Below are 15,256 nucleotides of genomic sequence, written 5' to 3'. Positions count from 1 at the left end.
GGTCCTGCCTCCACCAGCCCCACGGGCTCTGCCGGGCCTCGGGGTCCTGCCTCCACCAGCCCCACGGGCTCTGCCGGGCCCCGGGGTCCTGCCTCCACCAGCCCCACGGGCTCTGCCAGGCCTCGGGGTCCTGCCTCCACCAGCCCCACGGGCTCTGCCAGGCCTCGGGGTCCTGCCTCCACCAGCCCCACGGGCTCTGCCGGGCCTCGGGGTCCTGCCTCCACCAGCCCCACGGGCTCTGCCGGGCCTTGGGGTCCTGCCTCCACCAGCCCCACGGGCTCTGCCGGGCCTCAGGGTCCCACTGCCCACTGGCCCCACCAGCTCCGGGGTCCCGCCGTCGGCCCAGGGCTCTGCAGCTGCCCCCAGCTCTCCCGGACCGGACGCCGTTTGCAGCGGTGGAATCCGGTCCGGGAGAGTTGGCAGCCGGATCTCAGCCGGGGTGGTGGGGGGCGGGGTGCAGCTCAGCACCCCCACCCCAAAAGGCGTTCCAGCCCCACTTCCTCCCCTGCCCTGCCCGGTCCCCCAGCCCCTTGTTTGTGTGTTGTCAGTGCCCTGGCCGGGGCGCCAGCTGCAGAGCTGAGACTGCCTCTGTGGAGCCAGGAGACGGCCGTGCCTGGGACCGGAGCCACTGCTGGCTGGTGCCGCTCGCCGCTCGTCATGAATTATCCAGGAGGCTCCGCAAGGACGTGTGGGACGGGGGGGGGGGGCAGGGGAGGTGGCTGCCAGGGCGATGGGGGAGGGGATCGGCGGTAGGTCGAATGCTGCGGGGCAGAGGTGAAGGAAATGGGCAGGCAGGGAGCAGGGAGGGCAGCTGGTGACCCCTGCTTCACGGGGAGGATCCTGCTGCAGGTGCAGGCCTCAGTGTGTGTGTGGGGGGGGGGGGCGTGATGGGGAGGGTGAGTCGGCGAGGGCCAGAAGCCAGCGGACGAGGCTGTGTGGTAACTGCCCTACCCTGCACTCCGGATACGCACAAGAGCACTCGGTGCACACTCGTGCACGTGCACACGTGTTCACGCACACGAGTGCTCCGGCCTCCGTGCATGTGTCCACACATGCACCCACAGAACATGCATAGCCCAGTTGTACAGGCACACAAGCACCCACAGAATGAGCAAGCTCAGGCTCGTGCAAGCACACACAAACACACAGAAGCTCACAGTCCCATCCAGACACAATCCAGGCATGCGCCATCAGGTAGACCCCCCGCACCTGCGAAGGACCCACACCATCCTATATTTGTGTACACACCACATTGCCACGAACACGCTACAAACATTACCACAGCCTTCTTGCACGTGTCTTTTCACTTTTCGCACGCACAGATGCACGTATGTGTTCATACATGCACGCAGAATTCACACCTGGGACACACACCCACACACTGGCACGTGCAGCACGTGCACCCCTGCAAGCGCGGGAGTGCGGGCAGCTCACACTCGTGCACACCCTAGTGTGCACAATGGGCTCACGCCCTCCCCGTGCACCGACGAGATCCCCAGCAGCGACAGAACTTAGACGAATCACTCGGCAGCAAAACACTCCTGCTCCACCCCCCCTCTGGCAGCTGAGTGTGGTGCTCTGCAGAGCAGCAAGATGGACTGTAGCATCCTCGCTCCCCGGATTGCTCCGGCTCTTGGCTGTAGCTCCCGGCCTTGACAGCCAGGCCAGGGGCGCCGGGAGGGGTCCAGGGCAGAACTGAAGCAACGGTCCGGGGGGGTTCTTCTCCTGGAGGTGGGGGAGGCCAGGTCAGGGCGATGGCTGAGCTGCAGCCAGGCAAAGTGATGCAGCGGGGGCGAGTCCTTGCCTTCCTCCTGCTGAGCCTGGCCTACCTCTGGCTGCCGGCGGGCTCCAAGCGAGCCCCCAAGCTGCCCCTGTGTCCCCCCAGCTGCTCCTGCACCCGGGACACTGCCTTCTGCATCGACGCCAAGGCGGTGCCCAGGAACCTGCCCCCAGACGTCATCTCCCTGTGAGTAGCGGCCGAGCCGCCGGGAGCGGGGCAGGGGGGATCGCGGGTGGGATACGGGGGGGTAGGGGAGCCTCTGCTGGGGTGAGGGAGAAAGCGGGGGGTATCTGCGGGCTGAGGGTCCTTGATGCTCTTGGGGGTTCCCCAAAAGGCAGCACATTCTCTGGGGGTGCAAGAGGATGGGGTGGTTGTGGGTTGGCTAACACAGACGGGGGGATTCCAGGGGGTATCTATGTGATGTGTGTTCAGTAATAACCCGCTGGGTGCATGCAGGTTGTCGGGACTATCCTGGAGCTGCTAGTTTGCATGAGATCACCGCGCCTGCACGGCCTTGTTGGGGGTCTCTGCCCCTCGGGGTGGGGGTCGTTTTCTTTTAGCGCGTGGCCTGTGGCGGTGTGTGTGGCGGTGCACGTCTGGCTGCGTGAGCACGGGGACGGGGGTTGTATGCCCGCACATCGTGTGCACCCTGGGAGTCTTTGATCATCCGGGACGTGCACAGAGGTGCGATGTGTGCGTTGTGCAAATGAATTCAATGTATTCACAAATGGAAGTGTGTGTATGCTGGTGCAAGAGCAGTGTGTGTGTGCGTGCTGGTGCAAGGGCAGTAAGTGTGTGTGCATGCTGGTGCAAGAGCAGTAAGCGTGTGCGTGTTCTGGTGCAAGAGCAGTAAGCGTGTGTATGCATGCTGGTGCAAGAGCAGTAAGCGTGTGCGTGTTCTGGTGCAAGGGCAGTAAGCGTGTGCGTGTTCTGGTGCAAGGGCAGTAAGCGTGTGCGTGTGTGTAGGGAGAGGGAGACACAAACACTTTTCTCCCTGTGTTGCCACCTCCTGGGCAGCTCCCCAGCACAGCCCTAGGCAGCCCTTTCCTTCCACTGTGTTCATCACAGCTGATTCTCACTAAGCACTAGGTCCTGACTGGGCCCTTTGCCGTGGCATCGGGCCACCCCCAGAGACCTTGCAGCGCCCCTCCCTGCGCCCGTGGGTCTCCCCTTCCCTGGCCGGGGTGGAAGCCGGGCAGAACGAGACGCAGTCTCCTCTGTTCTGCGCCCATCCCTGCTGGATCTCTGCAGGGCCCTGCTGGGACAGACCTTTTTTTCCATCGCCAGGGCGGGGAAGGGCGGCTTGTGCTCAGGGTGTGTTCGATGTGTGTGGGGCGGTGCCCCTGTCTATTTGTCTGGGGTGTGCATCTGCTGCATGGCACGTGCAGGTGCGTTGTGTGTGTGCGTGTGAGTGTGTGTGCATCTGTGTGTGTGAGTGTGCATGAGTGTGCGTCTCTGTGTGTGCATCTGTGTGTGAGTGTGTGCACGCGTGTGTGAGTGTGTACGTGTGAGTGTGCATCTGTGTGAGTATGTGTGTGTGTGCATGTGTGAGAGTGTGCATGTGCGTGTGAGTGTTCATCTGTGTTTGTGTGTGTGAATGTGCGTGTGAGTGTGTGTGTGTGTGTGTGAGTGTGCGCACAGGACATGCATCAGGCCTGCCCCCGCCCCCTGCCGAGCTCCCATCCTGACCTCGAATAGAGATGGGCTGGGCCCAGCTGCAAACCCCATTTCTGCTCCCCCCCTTGTCCCTGGCTTGACCCGTTCAAGTCCTAGGGCCGGGGGGGGGGGGGCAGGGGGATTTGTGTGCACATAGGGGCCCCGGAAGCAGCTCCCCTGGACACCTGCTGGCCCCCTTCTTGAATTGTCTGCAGGGGCCCCCCCTTCCTGCACCCGCTGGCTCCGCTGCCCTCCCAGCCCCCTCACTAGGGCCTGGGGCAGGGGAGTGTGGGACAAAGGCAGGTCCCCCATTGTATTAGCAATTCGACCCCCACCCACAACCACTGAGCGTCACGCCCCTCTCCCCAGCTCCCGCCGGTTTCTTTCCAGCCCTTGTTCTCGGATTGCACTGACTGTCCCAGGCCGGCCAGCTCCGCAGCGGAATGGGCCAATGGGCTTGTGAAGGGGTGCCAAGGGCTGCAGGGCTGGAACCAGTGTTCTCTGCAAGCTGAGCGCTTGGGCGGCCACTCTGGAGAGATGCCAGTGCTGTCCAGCTGAGTAGCAAAGCGCCCCCAGCCAGGTTTGTGTGTCTCCTGGTGGTGCACATCTGCACATGCCTCGGTGCGTGGAACAAAATTTATTCCGCTTGCGGATGGAAAAAAATGGGACACTGGCTGTAATCACAGCAAAAAAAGAGAAGGCTTTTTCAATATATCTCCTCTGCCAGGGAGAGAGGGCAGATATCCTCCGCCCCCGGAAAGGCCGTGCCTGGCTCCCAGAGCAATCATTGGAACACACCAAGCTAGGAGTGGGGTAACGGGATTGCAGATCAGGGCTGAGTGATGGTGGAGCTCTGGTCTGGGAGAGCAGGGGGATTGTGGACCAGCATTGAAGGCATTGGCTGAGTGACATGGGAGGCTTCCGCGGCACATACTGGTTGAACTGGGCAGTAAATGCTTCCCCCCCCCGCCCCGCCCGCAGGGATTTCAAGATTTCTGCCTTTTCCTTGTCCTGAATCAGCACCCAAAGTGAAAATCGTGACCGTTTTTGCAAGCCGGAGGAGCTGCCGAGCGTTTCCAGTCGCTCTGGGGAAATGGAGCCTTTTGATTTCCACTGGGCATCCGTGCCCAGTCTAGACGCGCTTTTGCGCAAGAAAGCTCCGATCGCCATTTTAGCCATCGGGCTTTCTTGCGCAAAAAATTAAGGTGCCTGTCCACACTGGCCCTCTTGCGCAAGAGGGCTTGTCCCTGTGCGGGAGCGTGAAAGTATTTGCACAAGAAGCACTGATTTTGTACATTCCAAAGTCAGTGCTCTTGCGCAAATTCAAGCGGCCAGTGGAGACAGCTGGCAAGTTTTTGCACAACATCTTGCCAGTCTAGACGCACCCACAGTGTTTTACATTGCCAGTCCTCTTCGGGGTTCCGTTGTTACTTCTGGTCCGGCGGAAAACATTCACGTCGGGGCTGATGTGACTAGCAGGGACTGTCCCATCGTAACCCCTTCTCCCCCCCCCCCCCCATTGCAGTGGGTTGCGATAGGACAGTACCTGTAGGAAATGTAAGTTACTCCCCCCCCCCCCCGTCACTAGCACCCTCCTCCTGGACTGGTCCTGAACTTTTCTGTCTCCCTTTCCTTCCCCGCAGGACCATGGTGAACGCAGCCTTTACCGAAATCAAAGCCGCGGCCTTCGCTCACCTCCCCCTCCTGCAGTTCCTGTACGTCTCTGGGTTTCTCACTGGCACGGGGGCCTCAGGGCGGGGGGCACAGGCCGTGGGCGGTTCACTCCTGGCCACGGGGAAGGACCAGGCGGCAGGGCCGAGCCGCCACGGGCAGGGTTAGAACTCACGGCCTGCGTCTGGAGGCTTGGCTGCCCCACGGGGGAGAGGGATCCCCCTGTGTCATTCCCAGCCCAGCAGCCCCAACGTGGCCCCGCGGGGCTGGAGACGGCGGCCCCCGGAGCTGATGTCTCGCCCTTCCCTTGGCAGCCTGCTGAACTCCAACAAGCTGACGCTGATCAGGGACGACGCCTTCGCCGGCCTCTCCCAGCTGCAGTATCTGTACGTGCGCCGGGCTGGGGGTTTGCCTGGGGGGCTTGTTGGGGGCGTTGCAGGGAAGGTGCCATCTCTGGTTGGGGTCGGGGGGAGTCGCTGTATCCCAGCCCGGGGATGTCTCCAATCTGGGGGGGTCACCCCAGGATAAGGGGAGCTGAGTCCCTGGGGCTGCTTGGCAGCACCCCCTGTCCGGGAGCAGAGGCTGTGACCTGTCCCCATTTCTTCCCGCAGGTTCATTGAGAACAACGACATCCGCTCCCTGTCAAAATTCACCTTCCGAGGGCTGAAATCCCTGGCACACCTGTGAGTACGACCTGGGTCTGTGGGCACAGCACGCCTTGCACGAGAGTACGGGTAGTGTGCAACTAGCACACCCCATGGGCACGGCACGCTTTGCACGAGAGTACGGGTAGTGTGCAACTAGCACACCCTGTGGGCATGGCACGCTTTGCACGAGAGTACGGGTAGCGTGCAACTAGCACACCCTGTGGGCATGGCACGCTTTGCACGGGACGATGGGTAGTGTGCAACTAGCACACCCTGTGGGCACAGCACACTTTGCACGGGACTGTGAGTAGTGTGCAACTAGCACACCCTGTGGGCATGGCACGCTTTGCACGGGACAATGGGTAGTGTGCAACTAGCACACCCTGTGGGCATGGCACTCTTTGCATGGGACAGTGGGTAGCGTGCAACTAGCACACCCTGTGGGCATGGCACGCTTTGCACGGGACAGTGGGTAGCGTGCAACTAGCACACCCTGTGGGCACGGCACGCTTTGCACAGGACTGTGAGTAGTGTGCAAGTAGCACACCCTGTGGGCATGGCACGCTTTGCATGGGACGATGGGTAGTATGCAACTAGCACACCCTGTGGGCATGGCATGCTTTGCACGGGACGATGGGTAGTGTGCAACTAGCACACCCTGTGGGCACGGCACGCTTTGCACGGGACTATGAGTAGTGTGCAACTAGCACACCCTGTGGGCATGGCACGCTTTGCACGCGACAGTGGGTAGAGTGCACCTAACACACCCCATGGGCACGGCACGCTTTGCACAGAGCTGTGAGCAGAGAGCACCCTGCACTTCCCTAGGCACACGGCGTTCCCATGAGCAGTCCCCTGGGCGCGCAGGGCGCACCTCGCAGGCACATGGGAGCGCAGCACACCTCACCCAGCACTGGGGCTAGCACGCCCGGCCTGCCCGGCCCAGGAGTACACCGGGTCCGTGTGTGTGAGTGTCACAGGGAGCCGACCAACCCGCCTCTCTGGCTTTGGGGCAGGAGTCGGGGCGGGGGCTGTCACTGGGCACAGGCAGTGCTGGCTTGGGGACCCTCCCCTGGGTCTGCCCCCCGGCACTCCAGTCTCTCTCTTCTCCCCTGCAGATCTTTAGCCAACAACAACCTGCAGACGCTGCCCAGAGAGATCTTCGCGCCCCTGGACATCCTGAGTGACCTGTAAGGCCCAGCCCCGGTCTCCCTCCAGCACTAGGGGCCGGTCACTGTGGGGAACTCTGTTCCAGGCTGTGTAGAGTCAGCCAGCCCGGGACCTCGATTCTGGGCCGGGCTGAGGTCTTCTCAGCAGTGCAACCTGCCCCTTGATCTCCTGCCTGCCCCGGTGCCTCCCCCCGTCCTGGCCAGCGCCCAGCTCCCTAGCCTGGGCCGGAGGGTGTCACTGTCCACACGCCCCTGGGGGCTGGGCTTAGAGCACAGGAGGGAGCAGAAGGATGGGTCTCTTGAACGGGGCACAAGGGGCCCCCGCACACCAGCTCCCTCCAGGGCTGGGTCCTTTTCCTTCTCCAGGCCTGGGCTGCCAGCACCAGCTCTGGGGTTCCCCAGCTGGTTTGGGGGTGCTGGAGGGGCGGGGTCCCGTTGCTCACGTGACCTGTGCTGCCTTGTCACCCCTCCGCCCCGCCCAGGGACCTCAGGGGCAACGCTTTGACCTGCGACTGCCAGATCAAGTGGCTGGCGGAGTGGGTGGAGCGGACCAACGCCACGGTGCCGGCCGTCTTCTGCAGCAGCCCCGCCCGCTACAAGGGGCAGAACATCCGGGACCTGGCCCTCGAGGACTTCGACTGCGTCACGACAGGTGGGCGGGGCCGCTGCTCTCCCGGCTTCCCTAGGCTGGGGAGGGGGTGGACGGGGTCAGTTCCCCTGGACGTGGAGGTAACGCTGCCCCGGTCAGCGGGCTGGGGGGGCCACTGAGGTCCTCACCCCTGGCCCCTTCCCTCCCAGACTTCGTGGTGCACCAGGTCCTGCCGTTCCAGTCGGTGTCAGCTGAGCCCTTCACCTACAGCAGTGACCTCTACGTGGCTCTGGCCCAGCCCAGCGCCAGCAGCTGCACCGTCCTGAAGTGGGACTACGTGGAGCGCAAGCTGCGGGACTTCGACCGCATCCCCGGTAAGCTGCAGCCACGGGGACCGAGACGTCCCGCCGGGGCCCGGTGCTTCCCCGGAAGCCAGGGCCGGGAGGCTGTTGGGGAGACCAGAAGGACCAGCCCGGCCCCGTCAGTACGGGGTGTGGACGTTTGCAATCCACGTCTCACGGCGCGGGGAAAAGCACAGGGCACGGTCGCCTCCCTGGCGTGGCTCCGGGCAGGTTCCGGAGACGCTCTGGGCCCCCCTCGGGGTACACGGTGCAGCGCTTAGAGGCGGAGGCCCCTTGCGATTCCAGGCCATGCGTGCCGGGGCAGGTGTGCGGGTGCAGGAGTCCGTGGGAGAGTCTCCCGTGTCTGCGTGCACACGGGTAGGAGCCTCCGTGAGTGATACAGCATCATAGACGTGTCGGGCTGCAAGAGGATTGGTCCCTTCTTGCGCGGAGGCAGGACCAAGTAACCCTGGAGCATCCCTGACGGGGATTTGTCCAACCTCTTCTGAGAGGCCTCCAGCGATGGGGATTCCACCACCTGCTGGGAAACCCATTCTAGGGGAGGGTGTGGAATTCCCGTCACTAAGCAGGTGTGTGCAAAGGTGCATGGTGTATGTGTGTGCAAGCAGGTGTGTTCCAAGGCGTGTGGTCTGTGTGCAAGCAGGTGTGTGGTGTGTGCGTGCAAACAGGTGTGTTCCAAGGCATGTGGTCTGTGTGTGTGCAAGCGGGTGTGTGCAGAAGCATGTGTGCAAGCAGGTGTGCAGAGGTGTGTGGGTGTGCAAGCAGGTGTGTGCAGATGTGTGTGCAAGCAGGTGTGTGCAGAAGCATGTGTGCAAGCAGGTGTGTGCAGAGGGGTGTGTGTGTGTGTGTGTGTGTGTGCGTGTATGTCCAAGCAGGTGTGTGTGCAAGCAGGTGTGTGCAGAGATGCGTGGTGGGTGTGTGCAGAGGTGTGTGTGGTGTGTGCACAAGCAGGTGTGTGCAGAGGTGTGTGGTGTGTGTGCAAGCAGGCGCACTAGCGCTGCTCACCGGCACTTACCTCCACTGGCCACTGGAAACTGCTCCAGGGCTATTCTACTGGGGCTTCATCCCTCCAGGTGGGCACCGAAATCCAGTCCTGGTTCTCCGCCTCTCCTCAGCCTCCAGGAAGTGCCTGGGTCTGAGACAGACACAAGTGAAAACTGTCTTAGTGCCAACAGGGAGAGGGACCCTCCAGCCCCCTTCACTTCTGGTAGGAAAAGCTGGAACCGGATTTCTCTGCTCACCTGGCATGGACTCTGGGTGCAACCCTGGTGAGGACGAGAGTCCGGACTGGATCTCCGTGGCGCCCGGACTGGGCTCTGGGTTCAGCCCTGAGGAGGATGAGAGCCCGGACTGGATCTCCCTGGCGCCCGGACTGGGCTCTGGGTTCAGCCCTGAGGAGGATGGGAGCCTGGACTGGATCTCCCTGGCACCCGGACTGGACTCTGGGTTCAGCCCTGGGGAGGATGAGAGCCCGGACTGGATCTTGCTGGCCCCCGGACTGGGCTCTGGGTTCAGCCCTGGGGAGGACGAGAGCCCGGACTGGATGGACTCGGTGCAGGCTGTATCTGACACACGCAGAATGCTCCCTGCTGACTCAGCCCCTCTCTCCTCCCCCTCGCAGCTCACTCGGCCGTGCACTGCAAGCCCATCGTGGTGCAGTCCCAGCTGTACGTGGTGGTGGCTCAGCTCTTCGGCGGCTCCTACATCTACCGCTGGGACACCACCGTGGACAAGTTCGTCAAGATCCAGGACATGGACAGCAGGACGATCCGCAAGCCCAACGACATCGAGGCCTTCCAGATCGACGGCGAGTGGTACTTCGCCATCGCCGACAGCTCCAAGGCCGGCTCCACCAGCCTCTACCGCTGGCACCAGAACGGCTTCTACTCCCAGCAGGCCCTGCACCCCTGGCACCGCGACACCGACGTGGAGTACGTGGAGGGCGAGGGCAAGCCCCGGCTCATCATCTCCAGCAGCTCCCAGGCCCCCGTCATCTACCAGTGGAGCCGGGCCCAGAAGCAGTTCGTGCCGCAGGGGGAGGTGGGCGAGGTGATGGACGTGCAGATGGTCAAGCACTTTCGGGTCAAGAGGGACCATTTCCTCTGCCTCAGCCGCTACATCGGGGACTCCAAGGTGGTCCGGTGGGAGGGGCAGCACTTCACCGAGCTGCAGACCCTGCCCTCGCGGGGCTCCATGGTCATGCAGCCCTTCCTGGCGGCCCAGCGGCAGTACATGGTGCTGGGCAGCGACTTCTCCTTCACCCACGTGTACCTCTGGGACGGCGAGAAGCAGAAGTTCGTCCGGTTCCAGGAGCTCTCCGTCCAAGCGCCCCGGGCCTTCTGCTACGTCCCCGTGCAGGGCATGGACCTCCTGCTGGCCCCCAGCTTCAAGAGCAGCACGCTGGTCTACAGGCACGTGGTGGTGGATCTCAGCTTATAGGGGGGCCCTACGGCCTGCCCGGCTCCTTGCCTCCCCGCCTAGGCGCTCTGCAGAGCAAACTCCCTGGGAGCATCGCTGCTCCCCAGCCTAAGGCTTCCCCTCTGTGGCCACGCTCGGCCCGTCGGCCCCCTGCGCACTCCCTGCCCCTCCCCGGGTAGACCCAGCTCCGTAGAGACGTGCATATCCGTGCACTCGTCCCCGTGCGTGTTTGCACCACAGCTGTCCCGCCACAGAGAAACCCGGACGCACGCACACTGCGGTGTCCCATCCGTCCCTCCCGCCTGCACCCCAGGTGTGCCCCTTCGGCCTCCTCGCCCTGCCGGATTCCTCTAGTTCACCCTGTGCACCCGTGTGAACAAACACACCTGGCTACTACGCCCCTTGCCCCCACTGCCCTCTCCTGCATAGAGTCTTCCATTCCTGCCCCCTACCCCGCCGGGCATGGACCGTGTGCACCCTCAGGCCAGGCCGGTGCACAGCCACGCACACACGTCCCTCCCCCCACCCGTGTGCACGGTCTGACCTGTGAACCCAGATACGGTGCACCTGGCCGTGATACCTCCCCCACCCACACAGACACCCCTGGATCCATCACCCGGCCACTCCCTACAGCCCCCTCCATCCGGCCTGGAAGAAGGAAGTCCCTTGGCGTGACTCCCCATGAGCCCTTCCTGCAGCCCTGTAGCCCTCCGCCACGGTCAGGCTGTAGGGCTGGCTCTGCGCGGCTGCACCGCTCCTCCACCCAACCCCCGTCGGCTCCCGCAGCCGGCGTCCAGGTCGAGGGCTGCCCAGAGGTGTGCCCAGGGGTACGGGCAGCCCAGCTGGTCCCAGCAGGCCCAGGGAGCTGCCCTTCCAGGCCTGCCAGGAGCGTGTGGAAGTAGAGTGGCACCCTCTGTACCCCCCTCATTTTACTCCATTGACTTGCTTTGCTTCCCCTCAGACATTGTCTGTCAAGCTGCAGGGGGTAACAATGTCTAGTGGTTAGTGCAAAAGACCAGGGCTCAGGAGACCCGGGTTCTAGGCTTGGCACTTTTTCTGACCTGCAGCATGACTTTGGGTAAGGTGCTGTGCCTCAGTTTCCCCTTCTGTATAATGGTGGGGGGACTGTTGCTCACCCTCCTTTGTGATCTGCACACAGGAAAAGCTAACAAGAGCGTGCTAGTTCCCAGGTCCGGGCCGTGAACTCGGGTGCGTATGTCCCAGTGTGCAAATCCAGGGCCAGAAAACATGCACTAGTGCACATGTCGCTCCCAGGCACAAGGCCACAGCAGAAATCGAGTGCATCCGCTCCAGCGCACAATCCGGCTGCTTCTGCACCAGTGGGTTTGTCAGGCGGGGCGCCTGGGCGGCTCCGGGGAAAGGCGCCTGTGCGGCCGGGACGAGGGAGGGGATTTCTGCCGTGCCGGTCGTCTGGTGTGCACGCACGTGGCTCAGGTTAAATAGCCCCCGGGCGGGGGGAGGGGAGGGACTCCGTGCGAGGGGGGCTGGAGAGGAGGAAGCCGCGGGGTTCCCGAATGCCTGGCCGTTGAGTCACATGGGTGACACCCACTGCAAAATGCCCCTGGCTCTCTAGCGCCTCACGGGGGCTGGGAGCCAGGGCCCCAGCTGGCTCTGTGATTCTGCGCATCCCCGGGACAGTGGGGGCTGGTTCCCTGGGCCCAGTGGGCTGACACCTTCCTTGAGCTGGGGACGCGACCCTGCCCCATCTCACTTCCTCGCAGGGCAGACACCGGAGGGATCTGTTCCCATCCCCTCTCCGCGGGGATCTCCGGGCCTCGTGCAGCCAAGTTCTCAAAGTGGGGGAAGGGAGCTTTCTGGTGGGTCCGAAACACCAGTGCAAAGTACCTCTGGTAGCTGGTTAGGTGCTTCATCCCCTGGCAGGCTCGCCGGGCTCCTGTTTCCTGTTGCCCTTCTGCTTATGCGGCCGTACCGCCGAGGCACAGACTAGCCCCCTCTCTTGCAGTTGGTTTCTGCAGCTCCTGTCCTCCACATCCTTCAGGTGCCTCGTTCCTATTGAAATCAATAAGCGGGAGGCACCTTTGAGGCTCTGGGTCTCTGTCCCTCCTTTCCCTCAACCAGTTTGAGCAGGAAGAGCCGAGGACGGGCTCTGGGTCGCCACCTCCTGCCTGCGAGCGTGGTTTCCCAGAGGAGATAAAAGCCTACTATTGCCGCTAGCGGCAGGAATCATCCCCTTGGCCCACATGCCTGTGTTTCTAGCGCTGCCGGCTCCTGGTTCCGACCCTGCTGGCTGTCACGGGGAAGGGCAGGCAGTTACCTGGGAGCAGGGGTACCGGAAAGGAAGGGTGGTCAGCAGGTGAGGGTTCCCTGATGGAGAATGAGGCTTGAATTCTTCAGGCACGAGGGCGCCTCCCCTGTCCTCAGCATCTCACCCCTGAGCAGCAGGGCCCCCGTCTCGAAGCTGCCTTCTCCCTCAGCTCCTGGATCCTCCCCCTTGGAGTGAGAGGCAGCCCTCGGGCAGAGCAGGGGGGGGCTGCTCTGAGGGTGCAGTGACCCCATCCGCAGTTGGGGCAAGGAGCAGGCTCATTCGCCATCTGCTGGGGACCGGTGGCCGGGACGGCCTGGCCCCTTCCTGTGTTCTCTCAGCAGCTGCCTCCTCTGGCCTGGACCCCCCCTCTCGGCCACGCGGCCCCCTCCCCCAACCCCTCCGAGCGGGGCGCTCTCTGCCTCCGAGGTGTAACCACGTGCAAAGCTCTCTGGAAATGCTTCCAAAAATAAACACACTGTGACGCCTGCCGGCCTCTGTCTGAACCACCCACCGGGCGGTGGGGCCGGGGCTAGCGCCTGGGGGTGTGTCTGCGGGGGTGTGAATGCACAGCCTAACGAGGGTGTTACAAACCTGGCGTCTTCTCCCTGTCATCCCGGGGTAGCCCCCCCTCCGAAGCCCAGGTCCGGCACGAACCCCCCTCCCCCAATCTCCTAATCCCCCCTCTCCTTAATCCCAGAATTTCCTTCCCACTAATCCCTGGCCCTGGTGAGCAGGAAGGAGGCTCAGGGAGAAGATACCTGGCCCCACACACACCAACCGCCCCCTTCCATTGGATCCCCAACCGAGGGGGAAGGTTGCGGGTTCTGTCGTTGCCTCTGCCCAATGCTCTTTCCATAGCCCCAGGGGACAGCTGGGCCGATTCTCCTGGCCTGAAATGTCCCTGACGGCCACCCACGGGTGCGTATAGAAACATGGCCAGGAAGTCACAGCTGGACTCCCGCCCCCTCCCCCCCCCGCCCTCGTTAGCATCTGACACGTTGCCAGCGGGGACTCAGCCGTGCGTGGACGGCCTTTGAACTCTGGGTCAGCCACACGTCCAACCCAGCGCACGGGGCAAACTCCTGCCTGACAGACACCTTCTGACTCAGTCCAGTCCACCCCTCTGTTACTACCCCTGCCCTCACTGTCCTGTAGACGCCCCTTCCCTCTGTCTGACATCGTGCCCGTCAGGCGGGAGCCGGGTGCCGTCAGGAATCGCGTCAGGAGGCAATACGTTCGCTGTAACGACCGGGAGTGCCCGGCCTGGCCCTGCGCAAGCAGCTGACGGAGTGACGGGGCTGAGAGGCAGCCCGGGGCCCTTCACGCCAGCTGACAGAGAACAGCCCCCCCATTGGTCATTATTACTGTTATAAGGCCCGACCCCAAGCCCCTTGAAATCAAGGGGACGCCCATCCACCCTGGCCCAGTCGTTGTGTCTGTGCGTTAAGGGTTCACTGGCTGGGGCTCTCGCGGCCGGCCAGGCGGCTGTGCGGAGCAAGGGGCAGGTCCTGTTTGGTCGTCCCAGCCGCCCACGGTGATTTCCCCAAACTGGCTCGTCCCATAGAGCCCCCACCGCCTCTGATTACAGATCAGCGACAGAGGCTGGCACAGGTGGACAGTCAGAGGGACGGTCTCTGGGGAAGCCCAGCCTACCTTTAGCTTTCGCCCACAGCCATTTGATTCAATAGGATTGATTATGGCGTGGGGCCCCTCCCGCACCCCAGCACCCGGAGGAAGGGGCTTCTCCGGTGTCTTATACAATCAGACTGTACCATGGAAAAACATCCGCGGGGTTTTCCCCAGACAAAGAACCGGGACGGCAGGCTCAGCGCACCAGGACACTGTATACACCAGCGGCTCAGACACGGTGGCAACGGGATCACCCCAGGAGCTGGGTGGTCCCAGCCGATTCCACCCCAGGGCTGAGTCCATAGTGCACCGTAACGCCTTTGCACAAACAGCTGCCTCTAGGCTGGTGTTTCCAGATGGGGCTTGTAAGGGAGCTAGGATCCACCTATCAGAGCGAGTCCCTTGGGAAAGCCCAGGCTTAACGAGCACAAGGGCTGCCTCCCGTTTGCACCAGGGATGGACTTTCACCGGGGCTGCCTGTGTTTCCATCCCCATGCCCCAGGCCTGAGCCTACCTTAAATCCCGTGTGAACTGAGGCGAGTTTACCACGCCCTTCCCCCCGCCCCGAATAGCACCATTCAGCTGGGCTCACAGCTTCCTGGCCAACGGAAAGGGGAATTGCTTGCTGGGCGTAAAGCTCCTAGGTCAAATTAATTCCCGGTATAACGGGCGTCTTCTCTGTCACATCCAGGAGGAATCGCGGTCCCGCAGAAATTAAAGAGTTCAGACTAAGTTCAGTTCGGACTAAGGGGGATTTAAAAATGGCGGCGCCCGGGAACATGCAAATGAAGCCCGGGATATTTAAATCCCGGGCTTCATTTGCAACTCCGCTTGCCCTAACTACCCTACCTAGCTCGAACTAATGAGCTAGTGTAGACGTACCCTAAGGTGCTACAGGACTGCTCGTTGATATAAAAATAATGTACATCAGGATCCTTTGGGCATGAGCCAATACACGCTTATGTGCAATGCCAGCGCTGCAGGGGGCTGTTACTTGGGACGCTGTCCTATTATTTTGATATGGGAGCCTTCCAAACATACCAGGGTG

General features: G+C 62.6%; 1 protein-coding gene across 1 annotated transcript; it reads left to right on the top strand.

Moving 5' to 3' along the window:
* Window positions 1-1,315: 1,315 nt before the first annotated feature.
* LGI3 (leucine rich repeat LGI family member 3) lies at window positions 1,316-13,058 on the top strand. Its single transcript, XM_075910816.2, has 8 exons — window positions 1,316-1,966; window positions 5,080-5,151; window positions 5,422-5,493; window positions 5,719-5,790; window positions 6,873-6,944; window positions 7,406-7,575; window positions 7,722-7,886; window positions 9,496-13,058. Exons 1-8 carry the CDS (start codon window positions 1,755-1,757, stop codon window positions 10,311-10,313), a joined length of 1,653 nt encoding a protein of 550 aa, XP_075766931.1. The 5' UTR covers window positions 1,316-1,754; the 3' UTR covers window positions 10,314-13,058.
* Window positions 13,059-15,256: the final 2,198 nt, after the last annotated feature.

This window comes from Pelodiscus sinensis, chromosome 28 (assembly GCF_052426305.1).
Source record: "Pelodiscus sinensis isolate ZL-2025 chromosome 28, ASM5242630v1, whole genome shotgun sequence".
Lineage (NCBI taxonomy): Eukaryota > Metazoa > Chordata > Testudines > Trionychidae > Pelodiscus > Pelodiscus sinensis.
The sequence above is the reverse complement of the archived record's forward strand: the minus strand, read 5'-3'. Positions and strand labels throughout refer to the sequence as shown.